General features: G+C 41.8%; 4 protein-coding genes and 1 non-coding gene across 10 annotated transcripts; 3 read left to right on the forward strand and 2 right to left on the reverse strand.

The window, feature by feature from the left end:
• Nucleotides 1–477: 477 nt before the first annotated feature.
• LOC134883887 (arylamine N-acetyltransferase 2-like) lies at nt 478–2,507 on the forward strand. The gene is made up of 2 exons (XM_063912372.1): nt 478–1,061; nt 1,219–2,507. The coding sequence occupies exons 1-2, from the start codon at nt 586–588 to the stop codon at nt 1,610–1,612; spliced, it is 870 nt and encodes a 289-aa protein (XP_063768442.1). The 5' UTR covers nt 478–585; the 3' UTR covers nt 1,613–2,507.
• On the reverse strand, nt 2,071–14,070 carry LOC134883885 (E3 ubiquitin-protein ligase MARCHF6). 4 transcript variants are annotated; one of them, XM_063912369.1, is made up of 25 exons: nt 13,728–14,070; nt 12,397–12,496; nt 10,790–10,863; nt 10,480–10,623; nt 10,146–10,218; nt 9,891–10,059; nt 9,536–9,725; nt 8,798–8,859; nt 8,673–8,705; nt 8,531–8,582; nt 8,332–8,390; nt 8,160–8,240; nt 8,006–8,074; nt 7,435–7,509; nt 6,890–7,024; nt 6,485–6,705; nt 5,853–5,990; nt 5,545–5,767; nt 5,068–5,137; nt 4,720–4,901; nt 4,109–4,243; nt 3,931–4,020; nt 3,706–3,838; nt 3,245–3,380; nt 2,071–3,012 (listed from the first exon to the last, which is right to left on the reverse strand). In XM_063912369.1, the coding sequence occupies exons 1-25, from the start codon at nt 13,744–13,746 to the stop codon at nt 2,925–2,927; spliced, it is 2,751 nt and encodes a 916-aa protein (XP_063768439.1). In that variant the 5' UTR covers nt 13,747–14,070; the 3' UTR covers nt 2,071–2,924. The 4 variants fall into 4 exon arrangements, with proteins under 4 accessions (XP_063768439.1, XP_063768438.1, XP_063768437.1 ...); XM_063912368.1 differs by having other exon boundaries at nt 4,109–4,252; XM_063912367.1 differs by having other exon boundaries at nt 5,853–6,029.
• A 1,371-nt stretch (nt 14,071–15,441) lies between these two features.
• On the forward strand, nt 15,442–20,054 carry cmbl (carboxymethylenebutenolidase homolog (Pseudomonas)). Of its 3 annotated transcripts, XM_063912118.1 has the most exons (7): nt 17,675–17,749; nt 17,838–17,910; nt 18,493–18,707; nt 18,810–18,917; nt 19,025–19,167; nt 19,406–19,497; nt 19,601–20,054. In XM_063912118.1, exons 3-7 carry the CDS (start codon nt 18,493–18,495, stop codon nt 19,778–19,780), a joined length of 738 nt encoding a protein of 245 aa, XP_063768188.1. In that variant the 5' UTR covers nt 17,675–17,749; nt 17,838–17,910; the 3' UTR covers nt 19,781–20,054. The 3 variants fall into 3 exon arrangements, with proteins under 3 accessions (XP_063768187.1, XP_063768188.1, XP_063768189.1); XM_063912117.1 differs by lacking the exons at nt 17,675–17,749; nt 17,838–17,910 and adding an exon at nt 15,442–15,514; XM_063912119.1 differs by lacking the exon at nt 17,675–17,749 and having other exon boundaries at nt 17,882–17,910.
• trnat-agu (transfer RNA threonine (anticodon AGU)) lies at nt 17,502–17,575 on the forward strand. Its single transcript has one exon. It is a non-coding gene; the product is annotated as a tRNA-Thr (tRNA).
• On the reverse strand, nt 20,052–23,676 carry cct5 (chaperonin containing TCP1, subunit 5 (epsilon)). Its single transcript, XM_063912116.1, has 11 exons — nt 23,420–23,676; nt 22,982–23,042; nt 22,547–22,711; nt 22,239–22,437; nt 21,955–22,147; nt 21,697–21,846; nt 21,491–21,610; nt 21,030–21,215; nt 20,797–20,934; nt 20,481–20,661; nt 20,052–20,393 (listed from the first exon to the last, which is right to left on the reverse strand). Exons 1-11 carry the CDS (start codon nt 23,522–23,524, stop codon nt 20,266–20,268), a joined length of 1,626 nt encoding a protein of 541 aa, XP_063768186.1. The 5' UTR covers nt 23,525–23,676; the 3' UTR covers nt 20,052–20,265.
• Nucleotides 23,677–23,857: the final 181 nt, after the last annotated feature.

Consider the following 23,857-nt stretch of genomic DNA (forward strand, 5'->3'; position numbering starts at 1 on the left):
TTATTTTACTATTATTATTTGTTATGGATTGAATAAGTATGGATACCCAAGACATTTGTTAGATTTATTTTATGAATAATGTTTGACTTTAATAAAACTGTAAAACATATAGAAATATTTAAATGATTATTTGATATTTTATTATTGTGTTGACTGGCCATCCAAAAACTAACCTAAACTACTACAGTCACACTTATAAGTTATTGTATTTACGTTAATCATTTAATTGTAGCTTCTTTAATCATTTATAAATGGAAGATATTTTGCGATAAAGTTTTGACAAAAAAATGGTCTGGGGAAAAATCGAGTTCATGATTTAATTTAAGTTCATGTTTTGTAAGTAAAAACACACACAACACACACACACATATATTCATTGTATTTACCTTTAGCTATTTTATTTATTTTATGCTTTTATGCGTCTGCCTTTAGGGTGTCACTCACTGTAAGCATGGGTCAGCACCAGGAAGCAAAAGCAACCTTTAGACTCCGAGGCTGACGATCAAGATCAAGAAGGGACACAGGGACCGTAGTTCAATGCGAAGTTAACGTTCAAAGTAAAAGTAGTCTTCCTTAATCCATAAAATGAGTTCTGTTGAAATGCAAATGGACGCGTATTTGTCTCGAATCGGGTTCTCTAGATCCCCCTCGCGCAGCCTGCACGTGCTGCAGACGGTGCACACCTGTCACCTGCTGTCGGTGCCGTTTGAGAACCTGACGGTGCACAGCGGGGGGCAGGTGAAGCTGGACCTGCCTCACCTGTATGAGAAGATCGTGCTGCAGCGCAGGGGGGGGTTCTGCTTTGAGAATAACAGCCTGTTCGCCTGGCTGCTGACCCAGATGGGCTTCCAGGTGACCCTTCTCTCAGCCCAGGTGAGGAACCAACCAACGGGCTACTACGGACCTCCTTTTGACCACCTCATCCTCATGGTGAGCCTGGATGGGCAGCGCTGGCTCTGCGATGTTGGGTTTGGTGTCCCGGGCTTCAGGACCCCCCTCTCGTTGGACACCAGTGGCCCCCAGGAGCAGGGCCACAGAGTGTACCGCATAAGAGAGCAGAGGTGGGAAGTAACTACATTTACTCAAATACTGTATCAATTATACGATACTTTACTTGAGTATTTCCATGAATTGCTACTTTGAACTTCTAGTAGTATTTCTACACTCTCCTACTTCTACTGAATTACAAGATCTAAATACTTCTCCCTCCTCTGTCAGGAATGATGCTGCAGGGATGCACTTCCTGGAGTGGCAGCAGGACGAGATCAGAGGAGCAGATGGAGAGTGGACCGAGATCTACAAGTTCACCCTGGACCCTCGGCGCATGGAGGACTATGCGGAGATGTGTCAGTACCACCAGAGCTCGCCATGCTCCCTCTTCTTCTGCAAGTCCCTGTGCACCATGCTCACCCCCGGGGGGAGGCTCACCTACATCGGCCGCAGACTGACCACCACCACGTTCCCCACAGAGGGCACGGCATTGGAGACCTCCACCCGAGAGCTGCAGGATGACGAGATACCCGGCGTTCTCAAGGAGAAGTTTGGAATTGTGCTAAAATCTCCGCTTGTACCAAAAGATGAGCCGATGACACCACTTCGAGTCGTGTATTGATCATGCTTACACCTTAATGCATGGGGGGGTTATGATCAGACATGCAAAAGGCCCCACCACATCTCCTTTGTGTCTATATGTAGTCATTTGTGGTTTTCTTCCTGGTCATTTTGTGTCTGTTTTTAATATATTCATGTGTATTTGTACTCATTTTGTGTCTTTTCCTGCTGTCCTATGTTTCTGGCTTTGCCCCATTTTTTTGTTATTTCGTCTCAGTGTGGTCATTGTAAATGTCTATGCAACTGTTTTGCCAGCCTTTGTAGTTATTTTTGATCCTTTTGTACTATTTTTAGTCACTTCCTGGCTGGTACTAGGGCTGTAAATTACATATTTCATCACAAAACAGAATTATATAAATTATTCGGACAACCAATATGCGGTTACCACAGTCTGCCATTATACATTTTGGATTCAGGTGCCCATTTAACAGTTATATCATGTCACAAAAGCAACTAAAATTTGATTTGACAATTTTATTACAGGGCACTAGCAGACATAAAAACCCCAGTCTTTCAGGAAGATGGTGAACTTTGACGGATATGGAGACACAGACGTGCCATGGACATCTTAAAATAGAGGTGTTTATGATGATATGCTTCTGTTTTCACTTCAGTATGAGTATGTTGAATCAACAATCATTGAATTGTAACACCCTTAGTTGGTACGTTTCGCTTTGAGTGACGTTTTCTAGAAAAAAGTACGTGAAAAAGCTGTCATTGAGATCTGTCTTTGTTTCATACATGTGATACGAGATTTTAACTTTCAGGTTTAAATACAAAACTTCCACACCCAAATCAACCAAATACAAAACATCTGCAGAACTCTGTCTCTGAACACAAGCGACAAGAGCAGATCAATTGTCAGTTGGATTTAATAAATTATACATACACTTTAAGATATACAATGGTCATTGCATTAATCCATATCCGTCTTCTTTTTTTTAAGACAAAGTCTGCGTTCAAAGTATTTACACATGTACAATTATCAGGCAGCACTTTACAAAGCAAGGCATGAACGACAATGCAGATGTTGAGCTTCAAATCAAACTGCTAACCCTCCCCTCATGCCTCCCCCGTTTCATCTGGGAGGGGGGTCTCTCAGCTGTCCCATGATTATAATACATCTTCCCGTCCCTCGAGAGGGACTTCAAGAAATTGAACGATATCCATCAAATCCACCGAGTTCCACAGGAGATTCAAACGAAGTACGGTCCATGGACTGAGGTGAAATCAAAATAAAGGGTGAGGTACAGGAGACAGGATGTACGCAGGGTGACGGGTGCAAACATGTGGCAACGAGTGACACAAAAAATCTACTCTGCGACGGGGATGGGGGGCGGCACCGAGGCCGCTCTGCCAGATTTACGTTCGTAGTTCACAAGCCTCTGACCAACCAGGTACCTGTGGAGAGGGAGTATCACGATTAGAATAAGCTGTAAATGATCAAATCCATTTAGTTTTTACAGATGTGTCTACACTAACAGATACTGTATCACCTACTATCAAACCTATGTCTGAAATACCCTTTAAACATACTTATAATGTGATATAATCCACGTTTACTACAGACTAGCTACACTTATAGTTTAAAGCACTCATAAATATTCCTAACGATACATAGAAAGATACTCACTTGTCGTTCTTGATGTGTTCATAGAGCCGTTTGAACTGTCGGATCTGGAAGGACAAGATGCCGATGAGCGACACGATCATCAGGAGGAACGGGTAGATTCTCCTCTGCATCAAGATCTCCATCTCTGGGGTGACTCCTGCAGAAGATATGCACAGTACTCAGTTAAACGTTTTTTCAGTGATCACACCATGAGCTGACACTACACACAATGCAACAGTCATCTGGATAAGGAACATAGTATCCTGGAGAAAGCTCTGTAATGTGGATGTTAGTTAACAGTTCTACGCACAGCAGGAATAATGTAGTGGAAACTGTCAGAGCTTAAGGTGGATTTTAGTGAACGAAGACATGGTATTATACTTGTGAAATAGTAGGCATCAGCACAGAAGACGGTATTTATTTGGAGAAAAAGCCTTGAACCTAAAATAAATACCCTTTCTAATTGGTTCCTTTGTACTCACCCACAGCAGGAACCACTCCCGCAGCGATTACATACGGCACGCACAGCGACAGCAGCAGCACCGAGATGACCGGAGCCGCCAGTTTACGGATGATGAACTGCAGGTCGATGTTACGGATCCCATTTGCATAAACCTGGAGAGACAGGAGAGTTAATTACAAAGTAACTGACACCTCTTTGAGTCAGCTATAGAACACTGACTGGTGCATGTCTGTCTGAAACCCACCTGCTCAATAACAGTCTTCAGCCACCACTGAGGACCCATGAGAGTGATAGCAGCAATGATTTTAGCATGGAGCACTCCCAGAGCCCAGTCCTGTGGGAAACACAGAGATCATGAAATCAAGTGACGATGTTTAGGAACAAACAGGGTGAAGGAGCAATAACAATGAAGGGAACCCTACCTGCCACGGGTAGAAGAGGGGTGTTTGGTCGAGTGGGACTCTGAGAGGAGCCACGATGACGAGCTCGAACAGCAGACCAAGCAGCAGCGGGATGACTCCGGCCACCAGCAGAGCGACCACCAGGGTCTTCAGTATCTGCCCAAACAGCGCGCGACGTACATGAACATGATTAATCAGAAAACTTCAAAGCTTCCTCAGAGTAAGGGGGAAAGTTGACCTGACTTAGAGAAAATGGCCTTTTAAAATACAGACATAAAATGACTATAGATTACTATTACTTGACCCTTTTTCTTTAAGATATACAGAATATGTATTCTTTTTTTCTGTATATTCAACGCTAGGGGCATTTCTTTACAGTCTGGGAAATGTTGATTAGGAATATTAATTTGATTGATTTTTTTGTACAGAAAACCAGGAAAATGGCATGTTTTACGCCTATAGAACAAAAAAGCAGATGCTGGCAATTTTAAATGTCAGTTTATGATCTTATATCAACACAAACATCGCAATCAGGCCCAACTCCAGGCAGGCTGATGGCTGGAATGAGAAAAAATACTCATTCCCTCCATCAGCCCAGGTTTTCCAGCGATGGAGGCTGAACATGGACTCACCATGAGCGTCCACTCCTGGACCTTGCGTGCGATGACGGTGCGTCCCTGCGGCATCCATGCCAGCAGCACGGTGACTCCGCGGATAGACAGCCAGCAGACGTACAGGCCGCACGCTGCCGTGTACAGCTCGTGGATTTTTGAGTTTCCTGTCCAGAAGGACATGAGCCAGCGCCCGGTGAACACTGAAACACACACGATAAATAAATTACTACTTGAGCTACACAAAAAGAACAGCTTGAACAGCAGAGACATGCATCATTATAGATTCCCCCTGTCATTATGGTTTGGGTGTGGGTCTGCAAAGGAGAATAGTGATTGCTGGTTGTCTTTAAAGCCACCACATCTTACCTGGAAGAGTGAGACACACCAGACTGGCCACCAGCAGAGTGATGCACATGAAAGCTATCAGCAGCACAATCTGGAGAGGAGAAGGAGGACAGTTTTAGAATGAAAGCAAATGTTAAGAAGGTTGACTGGTTATGATTATTTGCACGAGTGTATATTCAGTCTGTGCTAGATAATAAACTACAATTGGACTATGTAGGATTATAAGATCAAGCGCTTTAACATGAAGGAATAATAACTGGGAGTTGTTCAGCGTCAGATGTACACTAAGTGCTACCTACAGCCTTAGCATGCCTCTATGTTTGTGGAGAAAACCATAAATACTGGGCGGAATAAATCCCTAAACTTCCATGTTGATAACACATTTAGATTCATACTAACACTTAATTACTTTTGTGCATTCAGAGTATGTTGACTGAAATGTTATAGTAGACCTTTATAATCTGCAGTGATAAATGTTAAACCACACGACTGTCTCACCCTGAATGGGAAGCGGAGGGGTCTATGGTAAGGCTGGAATCCAACAGGCCCCCCCTGCTGCAGGATGGCCTGATGGGCTGCGTGTAGTCCCTCACCAACAGCTGGGGCGGGGTTGTTATTGTTGTTGTGGTGTGCAGGAGGGGGGTTATTGTTGTTGTTGTTATTCACAGGCTGGTTGCCTTCATTGTCCTCCTGTTCCCCAAGGAGGTATGAGTGGAGGTCTCTGAGGAGGCGAACATGTGGTTGGTTATTGGAGGTCAATGTGAGAAATATCAGGGGCTCAGCCAGAAAATGTGTTGTTGACTTACAGTAAATATCCAGCGCTGACGGTCCAGGCCCGGACCAGGCCTTTGAGCCACTGCCGGGTGTGTCCCTGCTCCAACAGAGCGGGAAGCACCACCTGAAGTAATAACAGCTCCAACGACAGCTCGCTGACCGGGGCATCACTGAGGGGAAGAGAAAACAATTCTACAGCGTTAGGGCCCCTGTAGGTTAAAAACAGAACAAAATTATTATCAGAGGAGGGGGGCATTTTCTGAGAATTAAACTCATGGGATACATTTCAGACTCTAATCTCCTTGAATATACAGATTTAAGTCTTTAATCTCAGAGAACATCAGGTTTTTCTCATAATTGTTAGTCTTTATTCTTGGAAATTCGTAGACCATGTATGAACAGACATGGTAACACTGACCAGTCATTTTGAATCCAGTTCTCAGTTGTTTCTTACACCATGTTCTTAAGTCCCTGCAACTCAGTTTTAACCATCATGCATGTTGGCAATAGAGCTAATACTTCCTCTTTTGTTCAAGATGTGCTGCGGTGAGATGTTGTTAGTAACGCCCCGAGGAGAAGGAGGCTTTTAACACCATTTCAAAGCCCCAGTTCTCCCACAGCTCACCGCTAAGTGACCTTTAACTTAGTTATGGTGGCTGGTTACCTGTAGAGCATGACGTTGTAGGGCAGGAAGGTGGGCAGCAGCAGTTTGATGAGCCTGATGGGCATCCACAGCATGAGCAGCACGATGGAGCCGAACACGACCACAGACAGGATGAAGCGCCGCAGGTGTCTGTAGATGGGGAGGTGGATCATCTCCTGCACCGGGTTAAAGTCTGGGTCGTTGAGGTTTCTCAGAAACCACAGCACTCCCGGCCTCAGCACCTGATGGACACAGCAGCAATAAGTGTTAGCGTTACATACTTTTTAAAATCACACAAATGTAACCTACAGTCCTCACGTTTCTTTATATATTTTAAATTCTATTTCCTTTGTTGACTGTAATTGTATGCCTGTATTGTATGTTGCCTTTTATATGTATTTACTTTCTTCAAACTCAGGATCTTACCTCTCTCAGGAGGAGGATGAACGAAGCGAAGTAGAAGACGTAGACCATTCCCACAAGCCAGTGCAGGAACATGGTGGTACCGGGGGCAGATTTAAAGCTCAGCTCTCTGTCTTTCAGGGAGGCATCAAACATCTCCTGCAGGAAGTCAAGCGTTAAACAAAGAGAGCAGTTAGACTGATTCAGATTCAGCGTTGCTTCTCAGACGATGCATGCTAATTGCTTGTCTGTGCTAAATGAAGGCACAGTGGGAAATGTGCTATGATGAATAACATTTGCACATACCATACGGGAAGCAGATTTAAATTAGACCAAGCTCGATTAGCTTCTGAGAGTACGTGCAGGATGAAGGACAAAGTCCTATTTTCTGTATGGTTATTGTACTTATGCACCAGCTGTTGTGTCTATTTACAGTTGATGCATATTTTAGATGGCCTATTTGTCGCATATTTATAAAGACAAAAAACAGCATTTCAGAAAAGGAGACAAATACGTCTAAGGAGTCAGCGCTTTCAAAAATACAACACAGAGGAGAGGGAGAGTCTTACTAAGGAGCAGATGTCCAGCCACCAGCCACAGATGAGTGGAAAAACACCGATCTCCACAACAACCAGCAGAGAGACCTGTAATGGAAGCAGAGAGTCAGGGTCACTCATCACCATATGGAGAGAAATGAACCCTTGTGCCCTGCTTTTAAAAAATGCCACCATTGATTCTTATAAACAATGCTATGTGATTATGATTCATAGTCTGTGATTTTCATGGTTAGCCATATCAATGACATTTTTGTGTGGGAAACAGCATGTATTAGTCCTGTTGGAAGACGGCTCAACCTGCTAAAAAATGTGAAAAGCCAGGGATCTACTATAGGAGCCTGAAATAATGAGCATGATTTATACTGTAATGTGTATATGGCGTAAAGATCAGGCACTTTTAAACAAGTCAAGGCAACCTGGAGCCTGTCTCTTATTCATACTACTTAAGGTCATAGGGTTCTTCAGTTTCTGTGTGAGTGCAAACACTCAGTGTTATGTTCAGGTAATAAATCTCCGTAAGTGAATTTTTCTTCTGTCCATGTTTCCACAGAGGACGGTGCAGAGCCGCACTTAGAGGCGTTACCTTGACAACAATGTAGCAGACTCCCAGGAGCCGTCGAGACCGCTGAAACCGGACCAGAGCAGCGAGTCCCTGAAACAGCCGTTAAGGATCTACACTAGTGCTGCTAACACAGTTAACTTCACTTCTTATATTTCAGAGGACAGAGGAAGGATACGTGACAGAGGATGAGTGTCATGGCCAGCAGGATGTAGCCCACGATGGTCGTGATTAATCCCTCAAAGTGGGAGGCTTGGACCTGGAGGAAAATAAAGATGTGGTCAAGAAATCACAGCTGGAAAGACATGATATGCCATTATAATGATTACTTAATGAGAGAAGTTTCTTACATATTCCTCAAAGCCCAGACCCACGACAGAAAAGTGTCCGATGTGGTAAGGACAAAACGCTGAAGGAGGGGAACATGAGACATGTTTAAAAAAAATGAACGGAACTACTTCTGTGCAAAGTTAATCTATACTTTTAATCAAATAAATTGAATCCATCGATATTTATGAGTATAATGAATCTGTGTTTCAGTCAACTCACCGAAGACCAGGATGAAGAGTGTGTTCAGAGAGACGACCCAAAAAACATGCTCCTGAAAAAGGAAAAGGCACAATTAGAACTTATCCATTCAATACACAACATTTTACAAAACATGACTGAGTATTGGGAATATAAACCTTACCAAGAACACCAGTGAGCCATCCAGGCCGAGCATCTAGAGGGAAATACAAACATATTCAGGTGCATAGGTGTACAACACAAATATGAAAGTGTTGTAAATTGAGTATCATGGACAGAGTGAGTTACCCTCTCCCAGGTGAGCTCCTCCGCCGCTCTGTCCCACTCCAACGCATTCCAGTTCATATCATCTGCAGAGACATACTTTCACTTATAATACAATGGTCAAATGTTCTAAACAACAACAAAGGAAAACAATACCTAAGATCAATGTTGCCATGACATTATTTATGCTTCTCTGGGGACATTTGTTTGCAAAACAACTCAAGAGTGTTTTTTAGACTGCATTAATTTGACACCCCCCACAGCTAGACTGATGCTTAATACAATCACAATTCATTATCAGCCTGTTTTGCCTCGCTGCAAAGTCAGTTCATTAACACGGAAAACAAAACAAAAGAGTGGAATATGAGAGCTATGGGGAGCAATTTGACACCTCGTTATATCTCCTCCAATTAATGATATGCTTTAAGGCCAGTGGTAGCGGTTCTGCTTGTGTTTGTCAGGGTTTGAAAGTGCATTTCCATAAACCCTGTGGTTTTATGTTGCAAAGAGACGGAACGCTTTGGATAATTCATGGAAATCTTTGCCATTTCATTTGGTTCATGAACTGCACTACTAATAAGTGTATTTTATTATGTGAGGTACAGCATTTCATCTCCATAAAACATGACCAGGCACATGTTGAAGACCGTGATGGACAGACAGACAGCGTTCTTTAATAAGATCACTATGGACAAAAAATAACAACTAGATCTGCCCGAAATAAACTTAACCCTAAAGTAATTTTCTTTATCAGATTCCAACCTTGTGCTCCATTATTGGGGTCTGCATCTTCAGCTGCTGCCCCCTCCTCTTCCTCCAGTTCTGGGTCCTCCGCCTGGTCTGGGGGGACATCAGGGGGCTCAGGCTCGGCCTCGTTCTGGGCTGGAGGATCAGCGGGGGCTGGCTGGGCTGCAGGGGGCTCATCAGCTGCTCCCTGCCCTGCAGCTGGAGCCTGACGTGGGGGAAAGGGTGCACGGCTTTAACATGGCGAGATTCTGTGTAGACTTTATCGAAAATACATCTCATAAATAAATCCTGACGATGGTTTTATCTATCAGTCAGGGTATGCGTCTGGTTGAGAAGGTAGGAAATGACTTCAATCCGTTATTCAGCGTACCTCATTGGCTTGTCCGGCTGCATTAGGCGGAGGCGCTTGGTGCTGCTCCAACCACTGCGGAGCTCCACCGTGGACGATCTGTTCCCGGAGCCACACCAGGCTGATAAACGCACACAGCGTGCAGGTGACCACGAAGCAGCCCTGTAGACAGTCTGCTAGCAGGTTCTCGCTGCAGGAGCACAAACAGAAACACTTGTAGAAACACCCAGAGACGCTTTAGTAGTGTTGTAGGAGAACACTGGGGTCATCACTCACGTGGAGAGCATGTCCAGCGGCAGTGTCAAAAGTGAGCTCACAGAGCCGGTAAACAGACACTTGTAAATTCGACCTGAGACAAAGAAAAGATAGTAAATAACAGTGTGATTTGCACATGCTAAATACATTTAAGTCCATCAAATTATTTTTAGTATTGAGGGGAAATTACCGGGGAAGTTTCATTGTGACATTTAATAACCTATTCAGCTTTAGTGTCTCTCCTTAAGCTAACAATAAACAGCTGAAGCGAGTTCTTATCCAGGATAAAGGAGGAAATCACAGTGACCTTGAATACACACACTCAGTTTATTTGCTGTGTGTATATACTACGTACATGCAGTGAGAGGAACCACCCCGAGCCATGCGAAGGCCACCAGTGTGTAATGGAACCAGTATCGGATGGCCGTGCCCACACTGGTCAGCAGGCCGGCACAGATGTCCTGGATGGGCAGACGTGAGGGCATGTCTGGGGAGTAGACTGGCGAGCAGACAGGGACAGAGTGAACCAAATGTTTAATTTATGTGTACACATATTGATACAAAAAAAACAAACTACTTGGCCCATCTGATGTGTTTTTCTTAGGAAACCTTGGGCTGTGTGTTATATATTAAATAGATGATCCATCAATCCCACGAGTACTCACTTGGTGTAAAAGCAAATCTGTGCTTGCATAATTCACAGTACTCCTTCCTGCTGTGCTTCAGCCACTGGACCAAACTGTAAAGCAACATTTAAACAGTCAGAAGTACAACACGATTTAACAAGATAAAACATGAGCTGGTTGGCCTTTTTATTGTTCTAAATCAATAGTTAAAGGAGATCTACTGCACAGCACAGATCAATAAAAACATCCTGAGTCTGGGATGTCAACATTGTAAGGCAAAGACAAAGGTCTGTAGTATTGACCTGACATAATCGGAAATAATGTGATGAAAACTGACTGAGAGGACTTAACGTTTGAGTCATTCACTCTCTGATTAAAGGGGAAAGTATCAATTATTTCTGAGCTGATTTGTGCTTCTTGTATGTCGCCCATAATAACTTGTTGTGACATTGACTAGACTCTAGGATTACCAGCTGGGTAACATAGTCATTACAACAGCAAACACATATGACGGCATTAAAGACATAACAGGGTTAAAGACCATCCACACCAATACCTATAACTAAAAATATACCATTTCAAAAATCTGTCTAGCTTTAATTAATGGAAGAATCCACGCTCTAGAGCAGTGGTGGTGAACAATAATGGGATTACAATTTGATAGAAACAATGACAGCAAATCAAATTCCATTATGAGAGGAAATAAAGTAGAGCCATATCGTTCTCTTCTTGCACCCATGGTGCTGCACAACAGCTGTTTTGATTCTCTTTTTCCCAACCTTATCTTCATTATTTGTCTGCCTGATGTACAGCAGAAACAGTCATCAATATCTATTTTTGGGCTCTGACACAGCTGGAGAAGGCTGCGTGTTTGGCGCGATTGTTTACTGAACAGAACATTATTCATTGTTCCTCAGTGTGGTCGCTTACGTCGTTAAATTTACAGTTTCACTTGATGATATCGTTCTTGGTGCAAACAAACAGCTGTCAAGGTTTCCAGCTCCCGATCAAAAATTCCCAAGGTTTGACACCAGGATTCATCACCACAAGACCAAACTGATTTATACTTTGCAAGGGTTTTAATGCAGTTTGTTCCATTCAGAACACACAGTTGTACAGTGATCAGCATTATAGGTCCACAACAGATGCTTATCTGTGAGAAACTGACCTTATGATGTAGCAGGTGACCAGCTCAAAAAAAGAAATGGATTGAAACTCATTCTGGGGTCTACCTAAAAGTAGCTTTGACTGAGCGCATTTTCATGAGTAAGAAACAAAAGGACATAAGATAAACATGGCGAAGGTTAGTTACAGCCTGAATACAGCCAGCACAACTACACAATTCATACACAATAGACTGTTATTCAAAACTTTGTGGGTGTGGATGCAAACTAAAACACACCGATGTCCAACAATCACCACAGAACAATCCAGGCCTGGCCTCTGCCTCTCCCTAGGGGTTTTCCCTCACCTGACCCTCTAGTAACCAGTGATATTCACACACAGGACACATGAGAAAAACAGAACGCTCTCCAGAATACCTAAAGGGGCTCGAATAGTTTATAACACACAAAGGGTGAGTAATGTGGGGCATGTAACCTTTAAGTAAGATGAGGGGCGGTCCGTATAAAGACAAACACACTTACCATTCCTGGTGGATAAACTTGATACTGCCCGTGCAGACACATGGGTGGTACAAGGGTTTGTCGGGGGTCCCCTCAGAGCGACAAACACGACAAATATCCGCTGCACACATAAAACATGTTAGTTAGTTCTAAATTATGTATTATATGCAAAACAATTACAGTGACGCACAACACTTCATTCAGGGTCGCATTTTAACAGGTATTGGGCCTTAAATGACTGTTTTTAAATGCCTTTGTAGAATGTGTTTATGCTGTATGAATAAACGTGCCTTGCCTTTAACAAATACTGAGCTTTAGCTATTTGCACTGTAGTCTATTTTGGACAGCAAATCTTCATTATTAATCTGATGATTATTTTCCAAGATTAACGATTTGGTCTATGAAATGAAGCAGAACATGTTTATATTTGAGAAGCTCACAACAGCAATATCTGCCTTTTCGGGGTGAAAGAAACCAGTCTATTAAAAATAAAATCAATCAAATGTCAAATAAGTTTTTGATTACTTTTTGTCGATCAGTGTATCGTTGCAGCTATAGTTCATTTTGTGATTTAATTTAAATCTCAATAAATAGATGCATAATGACAGTAATGAATGTAAACAAGAATTGTTGTACATTTCCATAAGAATGAAAAGTATATGAAACGTAAACATACTGTAATGCATATTCATACTGACAATTGAAAATATGTATAGGAGGTGTTCAGTTTATAAAATAGTGAATTAAACACTGTTAATTGTACCACAGTGATGAGGTCAGAAGTGCAACAGTCTGATGCGACAGAGAGTAAAGTGGGCTGAGTTGATATGCAGGTTTCTTTCAGGACTAACGACTGATGCTAAGATAAGCTGCTAACGTCGCATACATCTAGTTCCACTGGCTTGTAATCCATATGGTCACATATTATTCTCATATGACTTACACTGACACTAACCCCTACCTCCATAACAAATATTATGCATTACATTAATGCACAATATACGCAACATGTTGCACATTTCTGCTCGACACCACCTCTTGTTAAACCTGCACAGCTCTCCACTTTGAATATAGTATGGGTCATTTGTTTATGCTTCTGATACATCAGGAGACTGATGACATCACCAGTTTCGTCTAGTCCTTTCCACAATGTCTCTTACACGGTTGCTTCGCCGTGCATGTTTGTGCATTAAAAAACAGTCATCTCCCTGATTTAACCTGAACCACTACAGGATATTAAGCTATGCTATTCGGCTAAGTGAACCACTAGCAGGCCAAGCTACTCCACGAAGCTAGCCCCAGTAAACCCTCCGCTGGGAAGCAATGAAAAGCAACACTTTATAGTCATTTACCTTCTTCTGCAGTGTCCATGATGTTCGCTAGGTTTCTTCCCGGAGTAACTTAAGAAGAGAACCCATCCACGAAACAGAGCTAATGTGTAGCTGGATCAAGCTAACAAGACGAGTGTATTTGACGGATTCATTGACAAATAAAATGGTCTCCCCACAGACTTAACACCAGGGGTTTTCTTCTTCTTCTCCCTTCACATCCAGGCTGTTTCTGCGAAACTAACACGGATATTTTACCGGTGTATTTGTATTACTTATGTAAAATAAACGTTACATCCTCCGCTCAACTGACAGCTTTTTAAACGGCTAGCTGAGCTGGCTAACGCACGCGCTAACGTCACGTCTCCTGTCACAACAGTCTGACTTACAGCAGTTTTACGACAGGGAAACCATAACAACAGTCACGTGGGTAGTAAATGGTTCTATATAAACTCTGTAAATGCGTAAACTAAGGGGAGATACTACAGGTGAATGTGGAAGAGAGACAGTATTTTAACCTACACAGAGGTGGAAAGTAACTATGTAAATGAACTCATGTAGTGTATTTAAGTACAGTTTCTGAGATACATGTACTTTACTTGAGTATTGCAATGTTTTGCTACTTCTACTACACAATTCAGGATTGGATTAATGATTGTAAATATAATCTCCCTTAAATCAGACTTTAGTTCACCTGCAGTAAATCCAGCAGCTACCCTGCAGTATACAAAGCCATTCAAACTAGCTGCACCTTTACCAGCTCTAAGAACACTTTAATGATCAATCATTATAAAACATATCAGAGATATTATTCTGAAATGGACCAATCAGACAATGACTACTTTTACTGTCGCTACTTTAAGTACATTTAGAGGAGAGTACTTTGTACTTTCACTGGAGGAACATTTAGAATACTTTTACTGTGACAGAGTATTCCTACACTCTGGTACTTCTACTTTACTCAAGTACAAGACCTGAGTACTTCTACTTTACTCAAGTACAAGACCTGAGTACTTCTACTTTACTCAAGTACAAGACCTGAGTACTTCTACTTTACTCAGGTACAAGATCTGAGTACTTCTACTTTACTCAAGTACAAGACCTGAGTACTTCTACTTTACTCAAGTACAAGATCTGAGTACTTCTACTTTACTCAAGTACAAGACCTGAGTACTTCTATTTTACTCAGGTACAAGATCTGAGTACTTCTACTTTTACTCAAGTACAACAGTACTTCTTTCACCTCTGCCTACATGTTGTACACTACAGGTGAAGTGCAAACCATTTTCAGATATTAACATTACATTTATTTCTAGCTCAATGTGGTGTTCTATTAGAAATCAAAAATCCATTAATGTTGAACAGCGACATCTGCAGGATATTAGTTGAGTATGTTACTTTTGTATTAGCATGGCACACAAAGAACAATGAATGGAGGTAAACAGGAGATCCTGGGTTCGAATCCCAGCGGAGCCTTTTGAGAGGCGTGTCTCATGGAAACCGTGGAAATAGGACTTAATGCAGAATAAAACTGGGGTTAAATCTCCGCCCGATGCATTCTTTGAAATAACTGTCCAAGCTTCATACTCAACCCTCTAACGAGGCCGACGTTAGGAATTCACTTGGAGAACTCATTATAACAGACACAAGGTAATAGTAATTAATGACACAATTACGCCCACCTTTCAGCTTTTATTTTGAAGGGACCAGTAGGACATTCATTGTTTCACTTTTCCAGTTACTCAGACTCTCGGTACTTGGTCTTGAAAAGATTGTCTCCTCTTTCATCGCAAAATCAAGAAAACAATACGGTAAGTCTGTCTGATTTATGCACACTGATTTAAACAAGAACCTTACATTTTGAAACTTTTTGTTTGAGCAGAGGGAATTTGTGCAAAAACGATGAGTCATCGTGATACGAAATACAGAAAAACAGAGAAAGTCATTTTTACCCCAAAATGACCCTGCTACACTTCTCTCTGTCCAGCTGACTTTCCTTCTGTTTGTCTTCCTACCTGTCAGCTGATTGTATTTAATTTAATTTAAAAGAGAAACAGTTAACAATCAAATACAAGAACAATGATATCAGGAGAACACAGAATACAATGAAACGAACTAAAACAATGAATCTGGAGTTTTGGTTGCTCCTTATATTTGAATAAAGTTATTGTCTTAACATATAGCTAAATTATGTCTCTCAGAAACACATGATGGGGAAGTTTGCCTTCAGCAAAATGACATAAATGAATGTAAAAACTTTAAAAATATTATGCTGATTAAAAAGTAGGCCTACTCAAAAAACAACACACTTTCCCAATTGGGAATCTCATTATGCATAGCTCAAATCAGTGTCATTTTTAGAGATTTTCACCCAAATATACCACAGGTGAATGTGGAAGAGAGACAGTATTTTAACCTACACAGAGGTGGAAAGTAACTATGTAAATGAACTCATGTAGTGTATTTAAGTACAGTTTCTGAGATACATGTACTTTACTTGAGTATTGCAATGTTTTGCTACTTCTACTACACAATTCAGGATTGGATTAATGATTGTAAATATAATCTCCCTTAAATCAGACTTTAGTTCACCTGCAGTAAATCCAGCAGCTACCCTGCAGTATACAAAGCCATTAGAACTAGCTGCACCTTTACCAGCTCTGAGAACACTTTAATGATCAATCATTATAAAACATATCAGAGATATTATTCTGAAATGGACCAATCAGACAATGACTACTTTTACTGTCGCTACTTTAAGTACATTTAGAGGAGAGTACTTTCTACTTTCACTGGAGGAACATTTAGAATACTTTTACTGTGACAGAGTATTCCTACACTCTGGTACTTCTACTTTACTCAAGTACAAGACCTGAGTACTTCTACTTTACTCAAGTACAAGACCTGAGTACTTCTACTTTACTCAAGAACAAGATCTGAGTACTTCTACTTTACTCAAGTACAAGACCTGAGTACTTCTACTTTACTCAAGTACAAGACCTGAGTACTTCTACTTTACTCAAGTACAAGACCTGAGTACTTCTACTTTACTCAGGTACAAGATCTGAGTACTTCTACTTTACTCAAGTACAAGACCTGAGTACTTCTACTTTACTCAAGTACAAGATCTGAGTACTTCTACTTTACTCAAGTACAAGACCTGAGTACTTCTATTTTACTCAGGTACAAGATCTGAGTACTTCTACTTTTACTCAAGTACAACAGTACTTCTTTCACCTCTGCCTACATGTTGTACACTACAGGTGAAGTGCAAACCATTCTCAGATATTAACATTACATTTATTTCTAGCTCAATGTGGTGTTCTATTAGAAATCAAAAATCCATTAATGTTGAACAGCGACATCTGCAGGATATTAGTTGAGTATGTTACTTTTGTATTAGCATGGCACACAAAGAACAATGAATGGAGGATAAGACCAGAAACACACATTATAAATCCAAAAGATTATACAGATCACACAGCCAAAAAGAATACTCAACTAAAATACAAATGCTGGACGAATATTAACAATAAGCGCATGTTATTCAAAGCAATTGTATTTAACATGCAGCCTCTTTTGGTGAAAGGGGGTTTGGATAATATTAAGCATGTTATCAAACTATGAATTGTATTGATATGTTCCAGGACAATCCTTCAAATTAAAAGATCTGGAGATATGTTGTCACCAAAAATGTAGTTTGCAATAAATATCATGCTAAACATATTTAGAAAAAACATTGAGTTCACCGGGCCCATTTCAGGTTCCGGTACTGGGCGGATGGACCGACAATAGACCGGCGCCGTGGCTTAGATGGTTAAAGCGCCTGTCTAGTAAACAGGAGATCCTGGGTTCGAATCCCAGCGGAGCCTTTTGAGAGGCGTGTCTCATGGAAACCGTGGAAATAGGACTTAATGCAGAATAAAACTGGGGTTAAATCTCCGCCCGATGCATTCTTTGAAATAACTGTCCAAGCTTCATACTCAACCCTCTAACGAGGCCGACGTTAGGAATTCACTTGGAGAACTCATTATAACAGACACAAGGTAATTGTAATTAATGACACAATTACGCCCACCTTTCAGCTTTTATTTTGAAGGGACCAGTAGGAAATTCATTGTTTCACTTTTCCAGTTACTCAGACTCTTGGTACTTTGTCTTGAAAAGATTGTTTCCTCTTTCATCGCAAAATCAAGAAAACAATACGGTAAGTCTGTCTGATTTATGCACACTGATTTAAACATGAACCTTACATTTTGAAACTTTTTGTTTGAGCAGAGGGAATTTGTGCAAAAACGATGAGTCATCGTGATACGAAATACAGAAAAACAGAGAAAGTCATTTTTACCCCAAAATGACCCTGCTACACTTCTCTCTGTCCAGCTGACTTTCCTTCTGTTTGTCTTCCTACCTGTCAGCTGATTGTATTTAATTTAATTTAAAAGAGAAACAGTTAACAATCAAATACAATGAACACTTATATCAGGAGAACACAGAATACAATGAAACGAACTAAAACAATGAATCTGGAGTTTTGGTTGCTCCTTATATTTGAATAAAGTTATTGTCTTAACATATAGCTAAATTATGTCTCTCAGAAACACATGATGGGGAAGTTTGCCTTCAGCAAAATGACATAAATGAATGTAAAAACTTTAAAAAATATTATGCTGATTGAAAAGTACTCAAAAAACAACACACTTTCCCAATTGGGAATCTCATTATGCATAGCTCAAATCAGTGTCATTTTCTGAGATTTTCACCCAAATAGAAACCTTTCTGTCAGCAGATGGCGAATGAAGCCCGGCCGTGCCCCTGTGATCTCGGGGACCGGATGGAGTATGTGGGCCTCGGGCAGGAGGTCCAGATCGAGCACATTGGAGCTTATGTGGTAAAACCATCAGCTCCATCTGACAAAGCCATCATCGTGATACAGGATATCTTTGGGTGGCAGCTGTCCAACACCAGATACATGGCTGACCTGGTGGCTGACAAAGGATACATGTGAGTATAATCACTATAATGTACGTTACATGCAGAGTGAGTCATATGTGTGTCTGAAAGTGCAGGAGAATTTCAAGTGTTTTCATCTGATTTGATTCGCAGCGCTGTTTGTCCAGACTTCTTTGTTGGGAAGGAGCCGTGGGGTCCTTCTGATGACTGGTCCAAATTTGACGAGTGGCTGGAAGACAAAAAGCCAACAAACATGAACAAGTAACTTAAAGCCTATTTTCACTTTATCTACTTTTAGTCTATGTCATTTTTGTTGGATGACCTTTGCCCTCATTATTACATCTTGGTCCTCATGGTTCCTTCTCCAGAGAGATGGATGCAGTGCTGCGGTTCCTGAAGGAGCAGTGTGGGGTCAAACACATCGGGGCGGTGGGTTTCTGCTGGGGGGGCGTCGCAACTCATTACCTTGCCCTGCAGTACCCAGAGCTCAAAGCAGGAGTGTCAGTCTACGGTACGCCAATGCCATTTAAATAACTTTATGTCGCCATATGGAAAAATCTGCACTATATATAATATGCAACCTTTGTCCAAAAGTCCTAGTCCCAAACCAAATGTATATTCACACTTCTGTTCAGACTTCACTTTTCCAATAATTGTGAGGTTTAAAAGTCCATCAGATCTCTACATTTCTCAGCATAAAAATATTATGCTGGTTGATTGATTTATGATGGTTTTATGTGACACTGCAGGGATCGTCCGTGAAAGAGAGGACCAGTACGAGCTGAAGTTTCCCACGCTCTTCATCTTCGCAGAGAACGATGAATATATCCCACAGCACCAGGTTTATCAACTTTTATAAGTATACTTTGCCACGTGTACAATACACCATGTTAGAGTCTCGTTTTAAAAAATAAAACCTGTGCTTGCATCCTTTCGCTCTGCAGGCGACTGTGCTTGAAGTGAACTTGAAGGAGAAGTGCATGGTGGATCACAAGGTGAAGGTCTTTCCGGGTCAGACTCACGGCTTCGTCCACAGAAAGAGGGAAGACATGAACCCCGCGGACAAACCCCTGATCCTGGAGGCCAGAGCTGACATGCTCAACTGGCTCAACAAGTACATGTGAAGGAGGTCAGGACATACCTGCACCCAGAAACTACATGTGCCAGAGAATCTTTATACAATTTATAACTTTAATCAAAGTAATTGTTTCCTACTTTTCTTTTAAATCGCACATGGCCCTAACTATAGTACCAAAGCCATTCTGACTTGTCCCAAAAATGTGTGAATGCGGTATTTCCAATCAACATAAGAACTCAAGCATAAAATGTGATTGAAGTGGTTCCTGAATCAGTTTGCCAACTTCTTGAATAATAAAAAGACATGTAATGCACACATAACATGGAATAGAGTTTTTATTACCAGGTTCATACTGGGGGCTTGAAATCAGATACCTAAGAGTCTGGAAATGTTTTAACGAACCAACATTTTAATGGTGACTGATACTACAACAGCTGCAACATTTTGTATCAAATGATAAATAGCAAGACGCAGTGCGGTTTGGACATGGAGCTCGGGGAAGTGCCTAGTGGAAAGAGTTCCAGGAAGCCTTCAGTCCTCCACCTCTCCCGGTGCTCGGATGTCGTCGATCTTCAGGATCATCTTGACGACCTGCGTGGCCAGAGAGATCTGCTGTTTCTTACCGATGAGAGTCTCCACCACATGCTGCTGCTTCATGTCTGTGAGGGATAAGAAAACAGCGATTAGTATCATGTCATCTTCCTTTCACATTAAAGTGTGGGATCATCGTAGTCCTGCTTCCTCACCATTGGTGTTTTTACGCAGACAGTCGATGCCGAGGAAGGGGTTGTTCTCTTTGACCTGTCGGGCTCGGACCTCTGTCATGGTCTGGATCGGGTTGTAACCGCTGTTCTCAGCCAGCGCCATGGGGATCACCTCCATAGCGTCAGCAAACGCCCTCATGGCATACTGCTCCAAAGATGGGCACTAGAGAGGAGAAAGAAGGACCGTCAGAGCATGAAGAGAAACAGAAAGCTTATTTTAAAAATCAACGCTGTAATTAATTAGTATATTTAATTTAGCTCAATACTTTAAGTATCTGCAGGTGTGAGCTTTTCTTACCTTGTCTGCAGCCAGGTTGACAGCCAGAGCACATGAAATGTCTGAAGCTCCTCCTCCATACACAATACGGTTGTCTCTGACCAGATTACGGATCACACACAGAGCATCATGGAGTGCGCGCTTAGCCTCTTCAATGATCTGATGAGGGAGAGCAAATAATAAACAATGAGATCCATGAATGATAGAATAACATAAATTGACATGTGACGATTTAAAGTCTAATTTATGCCTACCATTTTGTTGCCTCCACGGATGAAGATGGTTACGGCCCTGGTGTTTTTGCACTCCTGGATTACCAACATGCGATCCTTGGTCGTACCAAAGGAGATCTCCTTCACCAGTCCAGCGGTTCCCAGCTTCTCTGGGGTCAGCTCGGAGAACCTTGGCACGATGCGGCCTCCTGTGGCAATGGCGATCAACTAGGAAGAAACACGATAATGGATACTTCAGTACAAACAATTAAAAAGGACTTGCTAATCACCACTGACTGCATGGTCATAAGTTGCAATATATTTGGTTATTTTGGGGAAATCGAGTCGTATAAAATGACAGGTTATATTGATGGCCAACAAGAGTCTCCTTGTGCCGTTAATTACAATACCATATATGGACAGAATATTTGAACCCATGTGAAAGATGGATATATTTTGCTCAAAAGCAACTCTACAGCAAGGCACCATCATATGAAACATACCTCGATCTCAGGCCCTCCGACCCAGCGAATGGCGGGCAGCTCGTTCTGCAGCAGGAGGTGGTTGGCTTCATCATCAAAGCCCCACTGGCAAATGGCCAAGTTAGCACCATTGCTTTTGACCTTAATAAGAGAAATGTGTTTAGATTCTGAGCACAGGTACTAATACAGATGCTCAGTTTTAGTACTTCAGAGGAGGCAAAACTCACCTGGTGGATCATCTCCTGGAACTTCTCCTTCTCATATTTCTGGAGTGCTTTGTAGTCCTCAACGCAGGTCACATCCAACTTATGCTTGGTCTTAGGCTTAGGGGGTTCAAACGGGCAGGTGAGGATGGCCATTTTTACATCTTTCAGTTCCTGAGGAAGGACAAAGAACAATTAATGTCAGCATCATTAACTTAAGAGTAAAATACAGGGATTTGTGACAGTTATACACATTGAAAGTGATATTCTCCTGCTTTGTACCTTGGGCATCTGAGGGTGGCTGAACTCCTTGTCCACGATGACTCCCTTGATGAGCTGCGTGTCTTCCAGCTTGCCTCCCACTTTGCCCTCCATCTTGATCAGCTCGAAGTCGACGTCCTTCCTCTCCATGTCGGCCACGGTGAGGATGGCGTTCACTGCGATCTCTGCCATCTGTCTGTGACACCGGTTGATACTGACAGAAGAAAAAAAAACATCAGAACTTTAATATCTTTGCTGAGTTTGCACAATTCGGTACAGCTGGGTGAAAATCAAAGAAGACTCACATTTTAGATCCCAGTGTTGTCATGGCGGTCTCAATCAGAGGTTCTGTGTTGTTGGGATCGCAGAGGAGGGTTTCAGCGATTTTGTCGAGCTGCTCAATTGCAACACGTGCTGCCTGGTCGTAACCGTCGGAAATCCTGATGGGGTGGATTCCTCGGTCCAGCAGCTGCTCTGCCTGCTCCAGCAGAGCTCCGGCCAGCACTGAGGAGGTAGAGGAGAACACAGTGAAAAATAATACTCACAAACAGCTGGAATATGCTTCAAAGTTGTCTAAATTTAATAAGATTGTGATCTGTTTCCATTCCCGTACCAACAACTCCAGTGGTTCCATCTCCAATCTCATCATCCTGAGACTTGGACAGCTCCACCATGAGTTTAGCGATCTGGTGCTCCACATCCATCATGCTGAGGATAGTGGCTCCGTCGTTGGTGACAGTCACCTCTCCATCCCTGTCCACCATCATCTTATCAAGACCTGAAAATAAAAACATTGTTTAGAAAATGATAGATCTTGGAAAAATTATAAAATAAAGGTCAAAATAATATTGACAGATAACAAATTAACAAAGAAGTGGTGAAATGTAGTTCAGTGCAATGATTGCTTTGCATTAGTGCAAGACACATTGCAGATAAATATACATATCAAAATGCTAAATGTGCCAGTCCCACTGTTATCTAGGCCTCCATGATGATTAGCGTTTTTTTAGGAAGTATTTTGTGTCTGCAGTGCGTTGGTTTTACTTACCATTTGGTCCCAGAGATGTCTTCAGCGTTGACGCAACTGCCTTTGCTGCCATAATATGAGACTGCAAAACATTTCAAAATCAGCTCACATTTCAGAAAATACCTCCTTATTATTAATCTCTAAACGTAAAACTTATACAGACTATAGTTGCCATATGCGATAAAGATTTTGAGATGAAGTGCATCACTAATGACATTTTTGGGCGTAGCAACAGCCACCGCGTCACAGAAAGCACATGGGCCTCCATGCTAGCATGACTGGCTAATCCTTTGTAAATGCTATTCTGTTGCTATTTCACCAAAAACCACAATTATTGAATTATACGATGGTATATCATATCCATTTTGTTGGCTCACTGTGTACGATGTTGTCCCACCCCATGCAACTATTTGCAAATTAGCATGTTGCTAACTTGCAGCATTAGTTAGCCCATTGTACCTTAAGTGCGTCAATGCCCGACAGCCGAGTCTTCCTGTCCTGGTCTTTAATGATGATGAAAGGCCTTCCATACTCATCAAACGCCAATGTCCCCAAAGAGGACATGTTGACGGCGCGGTTAGGACACTTAAAAAGTGTTCAGATGCTAAAATAACCAGTTTCTGAGAAGGAAATGTGGAGTGAGGCTGAACCGCGAACAGCACGAGTCTGCCGGCTGCTTCTGGAAGGGTCGACGGGTGGGGAGGGCGGGACCAAGTAGCTTTAAGTGCGTCTTATTATTACACATTAAATACAAACAGGAATCAACAGAAACATTACACTGAACTGTACTAAAATTGTTCTGAAAATGATTAAAATATTTCACATGAAGAATAACTAAGGTTAGATGTAAAAATATATTTTATTAGTAGGGTGGTTTCTCCCGATCACGTTTGTGCC

Source organism: Eleginops maclovinus, chromosome 21 (assembly GCF_036324505.1).
Source record: "Eleginops maclovinus isolate JMC-PN-2008 ecotype Puerto Natales chromosome 21, JC_Emac_rtc_rv5, whole genome shotgun sequence".
Classification (NCBI taxonomy): Eukaryota; Metazoa; Chordata; class Actinopteri; order Perciformes; family Eleginopidae; genus Eleginops; species Eleginops maclovinus.